Here is a 19,994-nt window from a genome sequence, read left to right as displayed (position 1 = left end):
CAGAGTTAGTCCTCATGGGGAATACCTCTGGGGATGAGAGTCCGTTGGTGCCCTCTGCACCTCGAGGTTCCTTGATGCCATGTCCGGTGCTGCCAGGGCCCTGTCCTTTGGAGCTTGTGGTCCCCCCCCCCAGGCCCCCCAGTGTCTGCACCCAGGGATATGCCTGGGATTCCACGACCTTTGTCTTCGGGTGGTCTCGAAGAGCCTGATGGCCCTTATGACCTCTGGGGCCAGGATACCTCTCATGCTTTGTTGGTGGACTCCAATGATCTTCCATCAGATCCTTCCCCTTCGGAGGAATGATGGCATTCTCCACCGGAGGACTTGACCTTCGCTGGGTTCGTCCCTTCCAACTCATGACTGAAGAGGATGCCCGCCATAAAATGCTAGAGATCCTCCAGGTCGTTGATGCCCCACAGGAGGTCATGACGGTGCCGGTGCACGAGGTTTTCCAGGAACTGCTCCTCCGGCTCTGTGAAAACCCCCTCTCCGTTGCTTCAGTTAACCAGAAGGCTGATGGGGTGTATCTCCTGCAATAGGCTGTGGGCTTTGAAAAGCGCCAGCTTCCCCACCAGTTGGTGGTGGTTGAGTCGGCGCTCAAGAAGGCGAAGCAATCAAAAACACATGCGTCATCCCCTCCAGGTAAGGGCAACAGAGTATGGAAGGCCATGGGTAGGAGGGTATATCAGTGCTCCATGTAGGTGGCCCGTATTGCCTCCTACCTCCTATACATGACCCAATATACCCACAACCTCTGGAAACAAGTCCAGGAGCATATGAAACTAATGGGAGTGATCCTAGGGGGATGGGAAAAGTGATGAGCCGAGTGAGTGTGAACCTGGAAGCGGGTGAGAGAGAAGGGTTAAACCCGGTGAGGGTTGACACTGGTAGACTTGAGAGGAGGAGGAAGAGAAGTCTGGGATAGGGGTGAGAGCAAAGAAATGAGTCTTGTAGAGTGAGCCTGGAGAAGGGTTATGGAGAGAATGAGTCTGAGACTGTGAAAGAAAAGGGACAAACGGGGGGGGGGGGGGGGGGGGGTGTTAGCTCAGGGAGTAAAATTGAGAAAGGGGATCCAGTGGCTGGAGGAGGAGGTTGAAAAGTTAGTGATATTTTTGGAGTGGGACACTGCTCCCTCCACAACCCACACTAATTTGTTTTGGTCTTCTGGGGTCATGTTGACTAAATATTTGGGAAGACCTGTTGTAATATAAAGTGGAAATGAAATAGCAGTTGAGAGACAGATTAAACAAAAATAGTTTTTAACCCATTTTCTTAAGCAGTCATCCCTGTGATCAAGAACCCTCATCAATAGATAAACTGTTCCAGATCTAATTAAATGATTTCATTCTGCAAAATTTGTGTATACTTCTGTAGTATAATAGTAAACCAAGTTGAAAAGATACAAAAGACATATAGGATTTAGAAAGATGTTAAAATAAACTGACAAAAAAGGAAAGGAGTTCAAAATAAACTTGATGCATGTAAATACAATAGGGAGAATAAAGATTGTGGAATGTCAACACTTTTTTTTTTTCACATTGTTCCTTAACATCTTTCTATATCTTGTACGTCTTAAATCTTTCCACCTTGATTTAGTTTTATTACTTCTGTACAGTATTAGGAGGGTGATTTTGTTCTGTATTTTTATATAGCCGTATACTTTACAATCATGGTTAGATCTGTGATTTAGAATGTGGTTGGGTCACCTCTTTTATGTTTCCATTAATTTTATGCATGGACAGTTGTATGGCAATATAGAGTTCTTTCATGAAGCTTAGCATTTACATTTTTTCTAACATTTTGTTTGTTGAATTTGTAAAGCATTTGGAGTTGCTCTCCATGTGCAGTAATGTAGAGGGAACATTTTCAAACTTGCAGAGTCCACAGGAACTTTAACTTGTGGACTTTGCACCAGTTCTCAGAGGGAAAGTACAAGTTACCCACAGACATTTGCACTACTGCAGATAACGTTCCACTGAAAAACAATGCATGTTTGAAATTTTCAGTCCTAATGCCAAAATACAATAACAGGCACCTGATCTGAATTGTCATTAAGGAATTTTGATGAAATACATCATAAGGTTGAAGGAGACATGGATTGTGTCATCTGAATTCTAAGTGTAAAGCAATTTTGCAGCATTTTTATACAACCTATAATTCTGAAGTTTATATTCTGCATGGTAAAATACATGTATATTTTCCAGTCCTTTGATTTGGATATCAAGGTTTGAATTGTGCAGTGGTTGGCAGTCATCACCATTTCACTGGCTAATCTGTCCTTATAGCTGAATTAGAAAGCTAGTATGAAACACCCAACAGGAAGCTCAGGTGAGCATCAGCACTGCAGTGCTGATGAAGGGCACAGTCTGCAATGAGCAGAGCATTTTCATTGATCCACTCTTTTAACGGACTGTCACAAAAATGGTAACCCCCCCTCCCCCTGTCAAAGCATGACATCATTTATGGACGGCCCCCAACCAGAACAAAGGGGGGGGGGTCTAAGTTGAAAGGTGAATTTGGAGATTGGTGACAAGAGGAGGATGGGGGTTAATTTCATGCCAAAATAGTGTGATTTATTTATTTATTTAACAGTTTTATATACCGAATTTCTTGTAACAGGATTACAAATCAAAACGGTTTACATAATAACAATAACAGTGCCTCAAATAGTGCAATTACATAAAACAGAGGAATACAGAACTAGGATCATGAAACTGTTGAAACAAACCAGGGTATATATATATATATATATATATATATATATATATATCTAGCTATGATACATGGCTGGTAGAGAATGGTTAGTGATGTCATTTATGGATGGCCCCTTACATAAAAACATAAATGCCTTGTTGGGTCAGACCAATGGTTCATCAAGTCCAGAATTCTGTTTCTGATAGTGTGCAGTCTGGGTCTCTTGGAAATACCCAGCAGATCCCAATAGAATCCGTAATACTTCAGAAGAAAGAGGTGGAGACACCCAAGTCTGTTTCCCTATTTATGGACTTTTCCTTTTTGGTGTTCACTATAAGTACTACTGACCAGTGGAAATTACTTCTATGTTTCAACAAGACATTGTTTGCAGTAGTTAAAAGTGGTTAGTTAAAACAGGGAAAATATTTGATACAATTCTGCTTTTTCTGATTATCTTACCAACTATTTTACAATAAAATTGACTTGATTTCAATGTAGACAATACTTATAACTCTATAAACACTGTTTGTAGATTCTCCATCTCCCATTGCTGTAAGAACACTGACGCTGGTTGCCAAGTCTGTGCAAAACTTAGCAAATCTAGTTGAATTTGGAGCAAAGGTGAGTATGTGGGCAAAAAACTATTCAGTTTTAAGGCATGTTGTAGCAAATGATTAAGTTGCCAAATTTTGATACAGTAATCACTTTGAGGCCATTTTGGTATCCGGTAAAAGTAATTGATGGGACTTTAGACCAAAAAGAAATCCAAAAAGATTTTTCTGGATTCCTTTGGGATGGATTCTTTATTATATTTAAGTCTATTTTGATTTGTGTAAGCTTACTAACCTAAAAAGTTTCTTTCTAAAAAAAAAAAATAAAATTTATAGTCATAATGCTGTCCAGTAACCTTAAGTACATATTTTTTAAAAGGCTACAATAAAAAAAAAGTTTTAAACTCAGTTCCTAATAATCATTAAAAAAAAAAATCCTTAAGTTTCTTAAGCTGAAATATTTTTCATGTGTAGAAACAGGATGCAGAGAATTTTGCCAAACAAAAATTATATATATAAAAAACTAATTTGGTAGAAATGGTACAAAGCAAGTATTTTTTTAAATTAGGAGTTCATGGTGCACCCTTCTGTATTACCCTTTCTTCGTATCTCCTGTTTACTCACATACTTGTACTGTAACCTTTCTAAAATCTTACCTTTTTTTGTTGCCTGTTGCCAAGCTAGTATCCCTATTTTTTGGTTTGCAAAGTCAAAGGGGGTTTTATATATATATATATATATATATATATATATATATATATTTATTTTTTTATTTTTATTTAACATTTTTTATATACCGAGGTTCTAGAGACAAAATCACTAAGCACTTCGGTTTACAGAGAACAATTGAAATGACTGAAAGTGAGTCTTACAGAGAACAAGGAAATGAAGAACTGGGATGTTACTCAATTTAAACTCATTATGATATAGAAACCTTAAATAACAGAATCAATCAATATAAGAATGGTAGTCAAACATGTAACAGTTGATTAAACATATATATATATGGACTTAACAGGGACTAGCTTTGCAAAGTAGGCCAATCCTGTTGCCTAAATTTGAGAAGATCTTCAGTTATGCTTCAGATTTTGTTGGTGGTATAGCAGGAAAGAGTGCTGAAAAGCAGAATATAAAGAAAACATACAAATGAGGGATTTTTTTACTGAGAGCATGCAGAAATTGTTTCAAATACAAACGAATTGATAACATTTTGCAAGCTTCTCTAATTTTATGTTCTTCAGTACTACACCAGCAAAAAATATAACACTGAAGCAACTGAACCAGGTTCATTCTGTTGAACTGCACTAATGTTCTAAAATTGCAGACAAATATGAGCCATTGCAACATATGGTATACATATGTATATATTTATCTATACGTGTGTATATAATATGCACACAAGGCAGTAGAAAATATTTTTTAAAATATTTGGATGCCAATATATTTAGTCATTTTTTTAAAATAAATTTTTGTAGTGATAAAATTTTCAATTTCACGCAGATCCTTTGCAACGTGGACTGAGGTGACTTCCTAACAATATAATGGTTTTATCTCTAATTTGTGTGGGTTAATCCATTATTTTTAGCCTGGAATTGGTGGTATGGATGAAAAACACATATGTATCAACTTGTAATGGCATGGAGCTTGTGATATTAGGAGGAACAGCATATAACCAAGCTGGAAAGATGATGTAGAAGAAATGCTTACAAAACAAAGGACCCACCATGATACTGCCAGTTAATAGAAGGAACTGTGATTGTGATGAAAAAAATACATCTGATTTAGGAAATACTATCTGATATTTTTTTTATCATAGTAATTCAGTTTTTTATATTTTATATAGAATTTCAGTAAGCATATACTTGTATTTTTAGCAAAATTACTGTGTTTTTTCACTTTGCATTTAATAGTATCTTTTATAACTGCTCATTCACTAATCTGCTTGCAAAGAATATAGTTAGACTATGAATTCAAGAGCCAGTGATGTAGACGAATATAATTTGTTAAAGATCCCAACACTTTGGGGATATAAGACACAATGGCCATAAAACTATTTCTAAGCTACTGTTACTTTCTGTTTTTAAAATCTAATTTCAACATGGGTAACAATGGTTTTGGTGCACCATTGCCTTCATTATAGCCTACATTCACATTGCATAGAAAATAAACTTGTAAAAAGTATTCTTAAAGGAAACATCTTAAAATAATTTGGGTCTAATATCCATATTTAAGTAGCAAAACCTAACTACTAGAATTATGCTATGGCTTTATATGTTTAATATTTTTTGTCTGTAGAGGGTTAACAAAAACTTTCATTTTCATCAAAACTGACAAAATTGTACCTGGTTCTGTTTAAGACAAAAATTAAGCCATTGGAAAGAACAGTGGTATTGATCAATAAAAATTGAACAAACTGAAGACAATGGGCAAACAATTGCTGGAAAAAAGGAGAAATGCAGTGGAAAAATACAGAATTCTTTGGAACTACACTTTTAGGATGGAATAGACTGGACTGATTGTTCAAGCTGCATGTACATGTATATGTTTTTTTAAAATATGCTTTGTATCATAAAAGACAGATTATGGCTACTAAACAAATGGCATAAAATCACACAATGTATTAAATCAAAAATGAGTATTTTTTAGTCTTTCATGCAAATCTTTGTTTTTATAATTGCACTTTGATACATATTTTATTTTACATCTGTGTTCCTTGCGGTACTATGTGCCTAGCTTCTCATGATCTTTTATTGATACAATTTGCTTTTTTTTTTTCAGCTCTGCTTTAGTTTTCACTATTTTATTTTTAACTGAATTTGCATGTGATTTGTATTTATTGCAGGGCTTTGGACATGAGACTCTTCCAAAGCCCCGCCACATTTTGTTCGATCTATGCTCTGCCATGTATGCTTTTAGGAGTAGCTACAGTTTTTAGGGATTTCTACAGTCTTATGTATGAGGCACTCAGCCTCTCTGAGCTATAGTTAATGGGTGGCATATTAATATTTTTAAATAATAAAATAAAATGTTAACATGCATAATATCCTCTAACAACACTTCCTTTTATTCTGGTTGGCACGGGAGGGACATGCTGCTGCTGTGGCACAGTGCTGCATTTTTTCTTCTGGATATGTAAGAAAAATGTTTTTATATTTTTAATCTGATTGGTGACCAGTTCTGCACTTGCCTATTGCATGATTTCTATTTCATCTTAAGTGTAGTCCATTTTTCATTTGTTCTTATGCCACTATCACTTTAAAAAGTCCTCTAGTGATATGTCACTCTAGAGGAATGTAGGATTCATAAAGCTTTATTCAGATGCAAACATCAGACAAGACGACACTGTTCAATGACCTGAGTTTCCTAATATATTTTAGTGTGCAGTAAATGAATATGTGCATGTGAATTTTAACAGGTAAACTGAGCAGATTTGAACTGCAAGTCAGTGAATCATCAAACATAGACTGCAAACAGGTCTCATTTTTAGCAAAGTTGGACGTGCAAGAAAGGCAGAATATAAATCAAATAAAATACTTGTCTGAGGGCAATCTTTATTTTTGAGCTGTAAAATACAGATTTATCGTTTTGTTAATCACTTGAAGTGTTTAGTCACCTTGTAACATTTAATTTGTTCTTTTTCTTAGAACTATATTAATGCAAAATGCTACCTACGATATCCACAGGAAACTGGTCAGTCTAGCAATAGCTTTTCCCACAAGTGACTTCATTTGCAATTTTAGCATTTTGTACCTTCTGCTGAGAATTGTGTAAAGGCAAGACCTAGTTACTTTATGTAGCTATGGAAGCTTGAGAGAGGGAGATGGAGACTTTCTATAAGAGCATTGCCATTTCAGTGTTTGACCACTAGTGCCTGTCCCTTCAGCATGATGTGCTAATTAAAATCACACATTGATCAATTTTGAAAGAAGCACAGATGGATGGTTAATTTATGGAAGATTTTCAGCTGAATCTAACAGACTAAGCTTATGGCTAAAAATTCACCTAGTTCTAGTTATCAAAATTTAGCTGATTAGATTTAGGATTGCTGTTTGTGCAAGCAGGATTGAATGGGTACATCAAATCATTTAGTGCTTAAAATGAAGTCTAACCAGCTAAGTCATAAGCCCACCCAGGGAGTGCCTTTGAAGCTGCTCTTTTTTGCCTGGTCTAATTTGGCCACTTTGTGAATTTAAAAGGTTAAATTTATCGGATCGGTGAGGGACTTTTTTTTTTTTTTTTTTGAATAGCAGAGTTTTAATATACAATCTTCCAAAGTTAGCTGGTTAAACCCATTGAAAATTGACCTGAGTCACTTTGCAAAGCTGAGTCTTATTTAATTGCAAGTACTACTACCTTTTTGCTAGCTAAACATTTTTATCTTACTATTGAAACTGTTTTAAGCACATCCTGTGTTCTCCTATTCATTTATTTAAGCATTAAATATAATCTGAGAGCCCCATATTTAAACTTCCATTCAGCATTAAGAGGATTTAAGTGGCCTTCACGTATGCTAAGCAGATAAACTGCTAACCATAGGGCTTAATGTACATAAGCCAAAGCTCTAATATTTGTTACTAAAGCTGAACTGCTATAATATGGGTGCATAGCTGCTACGTTTGCAGGTATGTAGATCAAAATGGTTCAGTTTTTGTGAAGGAGAGTTGGTGTAGTTTTATCAAGTTATAAAAGGATGAAGTAGGGTAAACAAGCAGTTACAAATTAATGTAGAGGAATAACCTAAGATTCACACTGAAAGTCTGTGCCTAATTTTTTTTTTTTTTTAATACTCAAAACTAGCTTATCTTGTTGAATGGTATGATGTGCTTATAAATTGGTTGGACCCATGCTTTTAAATCATATGGTGATTTATACTGGGTTCACATGGAAAACATGTAAAATTCTGCAAGTAGCAACTAGATATTCCTTATCTGTGAAAGTTTTATACAATTCAGAACACACATCTAAAGCTTTACCTCTAATCAAAGTTTGATGCACTTATCCTAGAAAAACTGACTGTACTACAGATAAGATATTGCATTCATTACCTAATTATATGAATGTCAGTAACAGTCCTGTCCAAATTGCTTAAGACACTGATAGTACTGTATATACTAATTTAAAAATCATTAAATATATTATGGGGTATATTTTTTTTTTTAAATTTAACAGGAGACCCAATAGTATAAAATTGGGTTTTGTGTTATCATAGCACACAGACTACATTTGCTCACTTTCAATTGATAAAACTAGGCTTAACACCTTAAGATAAATGATAAGAAGGACTTAGTTTCATGTGATGATTGAGGGGCAAGGTGTGTGTATGTCTCCAAAGATGGTCCTAATAGTCACCGGGATGGGAAGCTTGATTATTTGCATGCCTGGATGGAAAGACTTCCTCCCAAGCTGTAGAAATCTGACCAAGTTCACATGGTATTGGAGCTGATGAAAACCAGCTATTCTCAGTTCTTTTGTGGCACCGTTGCAGAAGGATCACCTCTTGACCTCCATCTGTGTATGTGTCTGCTTCTTAATGCATCAACTAGAATTCTACATTGTTCTGGGATGTTTTTGGTTTTTTAAGCATTGAGCATTCTGTAGTTTTCTCTCCAGCTTTTTGCACTGACAGCATCCAAAGACATTATTTCACTTTCTTTTCTGTTTGTATTTCTTTTGGAAATTTCTTCTTTTTCAGATGAAATATTGAAGCAGACCAGACACTTCAAGAACTGTTTCTTTTGTGGACACAAGATGTCCATTGTGGAACTTTGCAATGTCTACTACAGATGTTGTGCTGTATATTATTTAGATTTGGGATCGGCTTTCAGGTTTTACCTTAACTGTCTAGACCCAGCTTATAAGATTACATACCTGTCTTACTGAGGAGGATAAGTTCAGTTCTAGGCTGCCATCTAAGACTAAAAAAATCCCAGTGTCTTGTGTAAAGATTTGCTGGCAATCAGGCCCTATCAAAGCAAGCTTCATTAGATTTGATGCTACCACATATTGGTAAGGGATAGAGCAAGGACTCAGGTTGTTAGGGTTCGGACCACTTTCCATAAACTGAGTCAAAAAGTAGGCATTGATTGATTGCTCAGTGCTTTTCTTATATGGCTCAGATGTTTTGAGAATCCCCATACTCTGAAGTAACCTCATTGGAGATATCACTTTATTGGGTCTGAGGGTCCCCAGAGTCTTGATAACAATTCTATGTTTCAGCAACATCTTTACATGCATTGAGCTAGTCTCTGGTCAGTCTCCCACCAAAGACTTACCAATGATGGCCACCAAAATTCTCATGTGGCACTTATTCATGGCATCTTAGCAGGGTCAGGTTGCAAATACCCATAGCTACAAAGAGTCATTGACCAAGTTTACTTCAGGTTTAGATCACCTTCTGTATGTCTGCGTCTCTCACCAAGAGTTCTTTCATTGGTGTCTATTTGGTTTATGGAGGATTCCCACTTACAAGGAGCTGTATCAGGTTTGCGGTTGAGCAGATCCTGGAAAGGACTAGTCCCTTCTGACCAGCGATTGTATGGATGAGTTCTTGCTCTGGAGCTAGTATAACTCAGCCAGTTTCAACTTCAGGGCTGCGTGTTGAAACTGGCTGAGCATGTCTAAGGCTTCTACCTTAGACACCAACGTGCTTGCCTTTTATCTTCATCCTAGGAAACTTCTCTATTAAATGGATGGAGGGTTTGACATGAACTTATTTGTGGGTCCTTTTGCAGATGCATAGTAGCAAGTTTTGCAATTAGTTGTGAGTAGATCCTTCTTAACTAAAAATGTGATGGTATCTTAGAGCAGGGGTGCTCAAACCGGTCCTACAGGCCCCTCCAGTCAGTCGGGTTTTCAGGATATTCCTGGGAAATATTTGCATACACAGGAGGTAGTACATACAAATAAATCTCATGCATTTTCGTTAGGAATATCCTGAAAACCCGACTGACTGGAGGGGCCCGTAGGACCGGTTTGAACACCCCTTAGAGCGCCCTTTTATGTTTCATGCAAATAGCTATGACTGTCCTCTTTAATTTGAAGACTAGAAAAAATTCCAAGATAATGTTAGAAGTCTTATAATGTCTTACATATGAGTATTTTAATGGCCATGTGTGTACACCATGAAGCAGGTGTTAGAGCAGCTTACCTATCTGCTACTGAGAGCACACAAGTGCTAAACTGTCTAGAGCAGGGCTTCCTAAACTTTTATCCAAAGTGACCCCATTTTGGAACTTTGAAAATCATATGACCCCACCCTGAGATTGTTTTTTTTTTTTTTTGGGGGGGGGCACATTAGCACACTCATGTTCTCACTCACATACATGCTCATTCTCACATACTCATTCATTTCTCTCCCTTGTCTACACATGCACTCACTCTTCTCCCTTTTAGGCACATACTCTCTTCCAAACATATACATACACACTCACTTCTCTCCTTCCACACACACATGTACTCACTCCTGTTTTCCACATACACTCAAACTCACTTCTCTTCCTCTTCCATACATATACATGCACACTCCTCTCCCTTTTCCACATACATCCATAAATGCATACATACATACACACTCATTCAGTTCTCTCTCTTCCACACACACATGTGCACTCTCAATCTCTCTTCTTGCCTCGATTCTTATTAGCCACAGGAGCCTCCTTTTTTCCCAGGCCCGCAGGACATGTGCTCCACTTCCTCCTCCTCCTCCTGCAGTATCGGGCTGCTCTGCCCTTGTTTTATTTTCAACGTGTGGCCCAATGTTGTTGTTCCTCCTCCTACATTTGTAGTTTCTTGTGTCCTGCAGGGGAGGGCAATGCTTCTGCTCATCTCGCTTTTCACCTCATTTTCTTGAGGCACAGGTGCTGATGCTCTGCTTTCCTGCGCTGCTCCAGACCCTTTTTCTTCCGGCATTCTGCAGCAGGGCACCCAGAGTTATCGGGTGTTGGCCCAGAGACCCGGCAATTCTTTCAGAGTTCCGGGGTCTTCAGGCCAAATCTGGAGAATTTCCAAGTATGCCCAGAGGATGACCAAAAATTAGCGGTGATGCAGTTCCCCCTCCATTAATCACTCCTCATCACCCTTCCTGTACTCCATCTAATGCCCTCTCTTAACCTCCTCCCCTCTCTCAATCTCTGTATCTCTCACTCCCCACCCCTTCTCTCACCTCCTCCAGTCCTTTTCACATCTCCCAGTTAATTTTGTCATCCGCTTCCTCTCACGCCATCTCCCATTGCCTCCTCCCTCTCATCCTCTCTCTCAAACCTTCCAGCTTCAACTCCTCCCACCAACCCTTTTTTCACATCTCCTTTCTTTTTACATCTCTCAGTTGATCCTCTGTCTTTCCTTCTCACTCACTCTCCAGAAGTAATCCCCTCCCCACCTTATCCAACACAAAAAAAAACCCCTCTTGCCTCTCATCCCTTGCCTCATAGCCCCTCTTCCAAACATCTCACTGGCCAGATCAATGATAATATTTTCCTTTGGGCTCTGGGCAAAAGGTGCTGATAAAAGTGGGAAAAGAGCAGGCTGATAACAGGGGCAACATGTTTCTCTTGGTTAGGTTCAGTGGTTGGTGAGGGGAGGGCAGCATTGAAAATCTCCACTGGCCATACACACAGCTTTCCCCTTCTTTCATGGTTGGTCCCAAGCTGCTGCTACATTCAGATCACATCATGCCCTAATTCTTCCTTGCGCAGGGCTTGCTGCAACTACAGAAACTCATGCAAGGGCTGTTCCACGCTCGTCCTACTATTGCTCCGCACCAACATGTAAATCGATGTGATGTACCCCAACGAATGTCGGTATACAAAAGCAAATAAATAAAATAAATAAATGCCATCTGCCATTTGGGTGCCCAGTCTCCCAGTCTTGCAAGGTCCTCTTTCAATTTCTTATAATCCTTTTGTGATTTGACAACTTTGAATAATTTTGTATCAGCAAAGTTGATGATCTTACTCGTCCCCCATATCTAGGTCATTTGTAAATGTTAAAAAAAAAACCAAAACAGTGATCCTAATACAGATCTCTGGGACACTCCACTATTCACCTTTCTCCATTGAGAAAATTGACCATTTAGCCCTACTTCTGTTTTCTATCTTTTAATCAGTTCACAACAGAATATTGCCTCCTATGACGCTTTAATTTCCTTTGTCAGTGTTTTCTGAAACTCTAGATGCGTTAAACCAACTGGCTATCCACACGTTTATTCACACCTTCAAAACAAAAATAGCAAATGCTGAGGCAAGACTTCCCTTGACTAAATCTATGCTGATTTTGTCCCAGTAAAGTCTATTTGTTCAATAATTTTGTTCTTTAGAATAATTTCAAACATTTTCCCCAACTCTGACAACAGTTTCACCAGTCTGTAGTTTCCTGGATCACACTGGAACCCTTTTCAAATAGTGGCATTACATTAGCCACTCTCCAATCCTCAGGTATTGTAGCTGATTTTAATGTAGTTTACAGATTACAAACAGTAGGTCTGTAATTCATTTTTCAGTTCTTTCAGCACTTAGGGATGTATACCATCTGGTTCAGGCAATTTGCTACTCTTTAGTTTGTCAGTTTGCCCTAGTACATCTTCCAGGTTCACTGAGATTTTTCATTTCCTTTGAATTATCTTTAAATATAACTTCTGGCATTGGTATTTGCCTTACTTCTTCCTCAGTAAAGACTGAAGTAAAGAATTCATTGTCTCTCCACTATGGCTTTGTCCTTCCTTAGTGTCCCTTTTACCCCTCGGTCATGTCCAACTGACTCCCTCTCAGACTTTTGTCAAATTAGGCTGTCCAGGACTTATGAAAGGCCAACATAGTACACCACAGTGCCCACCTGGAAAGCAGTATTTTCCTCAGAAAAAATGTTTCCTAGCCCCACTTGTCCTAGACAGCAGAGTTCAAGGCCTCACCACTTATTTGTATATTAAAAAAAAAATGTTTACATAAAAATAAGATGTAGGGCCTGTAATGGAAAAAGCTCGCTCCCTGGTGGAGTCGAGATGGGCAAACCAGGTTGGGGGAATTTCAAAGAGCTGTTTATTTGATGAACGGAGTGACCTGCATGGTGTATAGGGGGGTAGCATTGACCTAGGATGAAGAGACGTGTGAGGTTATGGATAATCGACATAAATTTATATTGGATTCTTCAGATTACCGGGAGCCAATATAGTGAGAAAAGTACATGGATATTTGTACCAGTGAAGTCTTGCAGCAGCATTTTTTATCTGGAGATTTGACAGATTTCTTAGATTTTTCCATAAACGAAATCCCAGTAAGGGCAACTTTGTTGGTATCCTTTGTATCAATACAGGATAAAAATTGTAATTTTGAAAACAATTTCAGCAATAAAGATTTTGTTTTGTGGGCTTTCTTTTTTTGCTGACTTTTCTAAAGTGATTGTTTCAGAGGAAGCAATTCATCTAGCTGATTCCTAAAATGTTGACTTTCATAAGAAGCTTTTGTTTATCAGTATGACATGCTTATACATATTCATACCTGAAAAGACAGAGGTTAAGTAAGAGTTGCTGTTTATTCAACTGGAATGTTTGCTGACTAAAAGTATGTACATTATTCCCATTCTTATTGTTACTTTAATTTTTTAAAACTCCGTCCATTACTTATTGAAGTGGACCTATCAGTAAAATAATGTTGCTTTTTAGTATCGTTTTCTTTAAAATATCTTCCTGTATATTCATGACTTTGAATGTTTAAAATAGTTTAATAAAATTAAAAAAAAATATTTTTTTTTCTCTCAATTGGTGGGCAGGACTTCTACAGAAAGATTCTCCAATAGCCCTGGTAAAAAATCTTAAAACTTAGGAGGAATCTGGAATTATGGAATTTATAGTTTCTTTTTGGCTGAAGTATATCTGGTTTCTGCTCCTGTGGAACTGATCAAGTTGGTAACTTGCCCAACCCTGATCATTCACAGAAAGGGAATATTGCTACATCTCAATATCCAATCTTTGGTCCTTACTACCCAGATATCGAGTAAAATGACCCAAAATCTGTCTGAAAAGGTGTTTGAAATTATTTTGGCATCTAGAAAGAAATCTCCCAAAAGGTCTTTCATTTTTAAATGTAGGAGATAAGCAGTCTGGTAGATTACTTGCTTCACACAAAATCTTCTTGAATAACTTCTACCTCTTTCAGAGTCTAGCCTCAAAAGCAGCCCAGTCTCAATTCATCAGTACAGTTAGTCACCTGCACATTAAAGGAAACCATTTTTGTATAGCCTCTTTTTAGGTTCAAGCAGGGCTTACTTCAGTTGGAGCCTCCAATTAAGTCACCTGTATTATCTTGGGATATCAACATAGTTCTTATCCAGCTGATGAAATCTTCCTTTGAGCTTCTAGAATCCTGTGTACTCAAGCACGTGACCTGGAAAGTCACATTTTGATGGTAGTCAATTTGGCCTGCAAATTGAGTTGTTTACAGACCCTAATTTATCTGCCTTATACCAGAATTCATCATTATAGGGTGGTACTACATAAGCATCCCAACTTTGTGGTGTTGGATTTCCACCTTAATCTATCAATCATCCTTCCAACATTTTCTGCTAGGTCTCATTTCCATAATGAGGAAAACCATTCCCTGGTTTGTAAGAGTTGTCACCTACCTAGAGTAGACTAGAGCCCACTCCACATTTTGTTTGTTTGATACTAATAAGCCTAGGCATGTGGTGACAAAATGCACCATTTCTAATTGAATAGCAGATTGCATCTCCTTCTGAAATGCCCAGGCAGCTCTGATCTTAGAGGGCCATGTCAAGGCCCACAATGTTAGGCTGTGGTGACGCTCTAACCGTCCCACCAGAGCCTCCAATAAAGGGACCCTTCATGTGCCCTCCCTAAAGAAGGCACACCTTATTTCTACGAGGGACCAAGCCTTCTCCATTGCTGGGCCTACGCACTGGAACTCATTACCTACCAACCTCCGGCTTCTGTAGTTGCGCTGTAAATCGATATGATCTGATATGATGTCGCCACTAATATAGGTATAGAAAAATTCTTAAATAAATAAATCTGTTGCCCAACTAAGGCCTGCCTTCATTGAGATTGGCTAGTGTGCCACATGGAGTTCAGTTTTCACGTTCCCATCCTATTACCTTGTCCTCCTAGCAGGATGGGTTTTGGACTCTTCTCAGCCTCTCTGAGGGGTTAGTCACTCTTCTCCCCCCCCCCCCCCCCAGCACTTTATATTCATTTAGGTTGTCTTCCATGTTACGAAATGTAAAAATGAATACATAAAAACAAGGGGTTTTTTTTTTGCCAACAAAAGGTTTCCTGCCCATTGGTTTTTGCTGTTTTTCCTTGTATTTTTTTATGTTGATGACAATTCTTAGAAGGGGAATTGCAGTTGTAAGAATCAGCAAATATGCTTTTCTGCAAATAAAAAAACCCCCCAAAACTCAATAACCAGAGGTCGCTGAAGATAGCAGTTCACCAGTCATGCATATCTTCCCACATCCCCCTTTGAAGGAGTTCTTTCCCCAGTCAACAGTATGTTAATATCCTCTCTTCTCTAGATCCTAGTAGGAAATGGAAAGTAAAATGTATCATGTTCTTTATCATGGACTGATGGCTGTCTTTCAGTTTTGTGGCATGAGAAGAGTAAGTGTTGGTAGAAATGTTTCAAAGAAAATTTGGGATAAAAGATGGTGTGTTTGCTGAGCACTTGGGAGATTGTTCTTTATTGAACAGGTAGAGGTTTGGAATACTAAGATGAGAACACCCTGGATATGTTGGCTTCAAAGTGTTAGAGGGTTTTTAAACCTGGTCTTTCCTCTCCCTGGTTTTCTGGAGATCTGTACAATCACAGAAGTTTGTTGATTAGAAAGATGGTGGCATCATGCAGAGAATGCTGAGGACAAAGCAGCCATCTCTGAAATAAAGTGGCTTTTATTATATTTAGTCCACTGCAAATAGATCCAAAGCACTTTTTAAAATAGTTAAGACTTAATATATCCAGCAGTTGGTATTTTAGTTGTAGAGAATGAGTCTGTTTTAGCTGATTATTTTTTTGGACAACATTAGGTTAGGTGGAAGTGGTTGGTTTGCAGCCCTAAAATGTTGGAGAACTAAGCCAGGTTTCTTCTATTGAATTAGCCCGCTTTTAAGAGGTTATTGTGGATAATTTGAAGTCTTTACTTCAGGCTATGCATACTGCTATCTCCCTGAGTCACCTGTCTCTGCCTTTCTTACTTATGGCTGAAAGAGGGTTTTATTTGAAACCTCTCTGCTCAGTAATAAAAGTTTTAAAAGAATGAATTATACCTTCTATTTTAAAAGAAGCAGTAATAAAACCCCTTGTAAAGAAGTTAAGTACGGACCTACCATTCCTGAGATATTGTCCAATCTTCATTATTCCCTTCCTGGGGGAAAATTATTGAAAAGTATTAGTATGGCTCCAAGATTTGGTGGACAATATAGTTCCTGAACCCGCACCAGTCTAAACTGTTGGATTTAGATACTGAGTTGCTCCCAGATTTTCAATATAGCAAGAAGTCTCAGGGTAGTCTTTGAACTAACTTTTGTACCACATATTACTATGTTGATAAATTTTCTCCATCTAAAGAAATTGTGCCATATTTTATTTTTGGGGGAATTCTGCTAAAAAAAAATTTAAATTCTGTAAACTATATTGGTCAAAATAACACAACTTACATGACTGTCTTTAAGTAATTACATTTTAAATTAATACAGAAAAAAGTTATTACTTAGAGATGCAGAATTTTAAATATTTTGAGCAGAATTTCCCTAGAAATTCACTGTAAGAGTGTCCTTTCAATTCACTCTCCCGGCCACTTTGCCCTCTCAGGCCCCAACTCCTCCACCTGCCAGAATCTCTCCCCTCTACCTCTAGGCTCAACCCCTACCATTGTATCACCAGTCCCAGAGTTTGACCCTGTTCTCAGTACTGCCCCTCACACAGGCTCCTTCTGTCCCTCCCTCTCTCTAGTACACATACACACACCCTCATACAGGCTTCCTCACTCTCTCGCGCACACACATACCCTCATACAGGATCCCTCTCTCTTGCATAATTACCCAAACAAGCTCCCTTTTTTTCACACAGGCTACCTATGTCTCTCTCTCATGTACCCCTTCACACAGGCTCTGTCTCACATATACACAATCCCTTCACACGGGCTAGCAGCCTCATATACACATAATCCCTTTTTCATACACATGCACTCCCAATCTCACACATACACACTCCTTCACAATCTTCTCATATAGGCTCCCTCTCTCTGGCATCCACACTCAAGCATCCCCTCCCCTCCCCCCTGCTCTCTCTCATACCCTCCTGCTCACCCCCTGCTCTTTCTCACCCTCCCCTTTCTCACACCCCTCGCCCTCTCCTTTCTCTTACACACACATTCACTCTCACCGGGGCCTCCTTCGTCACTGCAAACTGGGCACCGGGACCTTCGTCGCTGTGAGTGGAGCTCATACCACAGCACACGGGGGCCTTCATCTTCGCGCACTCTGTTTGCAGCATGCCAAGATCTCCTCTGCTATTTTCTGCAGTAGCGCAGAATTCCCCCAGGACTAATATTTGCCCTTTAGTTTGAACAGGACAATGTTGCTACTGTAGTATGTCCCTTTCATTTTGAGATTGTACTATTGCAATATCTTATTCTTGGGTCTTCCTAAGAAACAAATCTGAAGATTGCAAGTGGTGCAAAATTCAGCAGCAAGATTAACTGGATGTAAATTTAGGTGTGGTATTTCTTCATTGCTTAAAGACTTGAATTGGCTGCTCTTTGCTCTTGCGATTAAGAACTTACAGGTTTTGGATGCAGATTATTTGAATGGTAACTAGAGAAATGTATGCCAACTCCTTCCTTTCATTCTAAACATGAAGGGCTTTTACGTGTCCTATTAAATTGACTAGGTTGTCTCTGACTATAAAGACCAGTCATTTCTCTTGTGCAATTCCTTAGTTGTGGAGACCTGTACCTTGAGACTCTTACGTTTCTTGAATTAAGAATCTGTTAAAGATGTACTTTGTGTTACTGTTCGTTAGGGTTTTATACTTGATTTATGCTAATTTTATGTCTTGATTAATTATTTTAAGGCATAGATTGTCACTTGGTGTGGTCTGTTTAATCATTTGTTATACTTTGGATTATTCTCATTCTTTCATTGTATTTGTTTATTTTATACTATGTTGTAACTGCTCATAGCTGTGCTCAGTTATGAGTTTATTTTTAAAAAAACACTGGAATATAAAACAGAACTGAGGGGAGCTATTGGGGCTACAGCACTGCAGGAACTCCCACACATGAACAATAAAGATCTTTAGGCCTTTCCAGAAAATTCTGCAAGAAACTGGCATTAAGTGCAAGGACATCACCCACTTGTGACTGGTGAGCTGCTGTCTTCAGAGATCACCTGTTATGGGTAAGCAACTTTGCTTTCTTTATAAATATCTAACACTTCTAGTGTATAGCCTGGTGTTGGCACTTCAGGTCTTTACTGAATGTTTGGTGGTAGTTGTGATTATATTGAGACACTGGGAGTGCACACTTTTTCCTACCTAAATGATTGGCAGATTGGGGACACCTCTTTGACAGTTGTAGTATTTATTTATTTATATATATATATATATATATTTGCTGAGGCACTAGTCAGTAAGGTTTATGATTCGTTATTCTACTTCCATTTCAGTAAATCATCCCACTTGGAAAATTCATAGGTGATTCAGGCTAAGACCTATTTTCCCCATAAAATAATCCAGCCAATTTAGTCAAGTTGGCGCTGGAGATGCAAGACCAGTTGGTAGCACTTGTGCAGACATTCCCTTTTGTCTCCACATGAGACTAATACAGTGGGCCTTATTATCAAAGTCAGTCTCTAGAACACATCCAGGTCATGAATTCTACAGACCTGTAGGGATATGGTGGCTGTACTATTCTAATCTAGGGCTTACGCTTTCAAATTCCAGAACCTTAGGTTGGTCAGATTACTAACTTTGGATTTAAACAAAATTGACTTGTGAGCCTTATCCAAAGAAGCTGCCCAACCGAAGACTCTTGTTCCTACAAAAAGTCAAACTCATATCAGTCTCCCTGAGATGAGAATTGCACAAACTCAGCCCTTGAGGGCCACATCCCAGTTGGGTTTTCAGGATTTCCAAAATAAATATGCAAGAGATTTTCATGCACTGCTTCCTTTGTATGCAAATAAATCTCATGCATATTCATTATGGAAATCATTAAAACTTGACTGGCTTGCTGCTCTTGAGTACTAAGTTTGTATACAGCTGGCTTAAATGTTCTGAATGTTTAATATTTTAAAAATATTGATCTCCAATTTAGGGGAACTAAGATACGTGTATTTCCAGATTTCGCTCCCGTCACTCAAGATAAGAGACGGGCTTTCCTTACCATGAGATCCCAAGTAATTGCTCTTGGCTTTTCATATGTATTAAAATATCCCTGCAAATGTGTTAGAAGATCATCAAAAGATTGTTACATTTTTATTTATCCTGAGCAATTGAAATCCTTCTTGAATGCAAGACAGGTGATAGGTATCCCCGGATCAAAGCCCTAAACTAGGATCCAAAAAAAAAGTATGATGGTCACTTATTTACGTTAAGGCCTATTACTGTAAATGTTTACTTGTACAAATATCTTCCTATATTCTGTCCCCCTGATTTGGATTTCTAAATAAGGGGAATGCTTTATATATTATAGGATAAGGTATATGCGGTTGCTAGGTTTATTTTCTTTTGATTTGGATGTATA

The 19,994-nt window shown here is 38.3% G+C and overlaps 1 protein-coding gene across 8 annotated transcripts in view; it reads left to right on the top strand.

Moving 5' to 3' along the window:
• Positions 1 to 19,994, top strand: part of RASA1 (RAS p21 protein activator 1) — a 384,196-nt gene that overhangs the window by 317,002 nt on the left and 47,200 nt on the right. For 6 of the 8 annotated variants that reach the window (XM_029573687.1, XM_029573696.1, XM_029573711.1 and 3 more), the window contains one exon: positions 3,227 to 3,315. In XM_029573687.1, the coding sequence (XP_029429547.1) occupies positions 3,227 to 3,315 (89 nt within the window). The other 2 variants (XM_029573738.1, XM_029573747.1) reach the window with 2 other exon arrangements.

This window comes from Rhinatrema bivittatum, chromosome 1 (genome assembly GCF_901001135.1).
Source record: "Rhinatrema bivittatum chromosome 1, aRhiBiv1.1, whole genome shotgun sequence".
NCBI classification, from domain to species: Eukaryota; Metazoa; Chordata; class Amphibia; order Gymnophiona; family Rhinatrematidae; genus Rhinatrema; species Rhinatrema bivittatum.
This window is presented reverse-complemented; position numbering and strand designations above follow the sequence as displayed.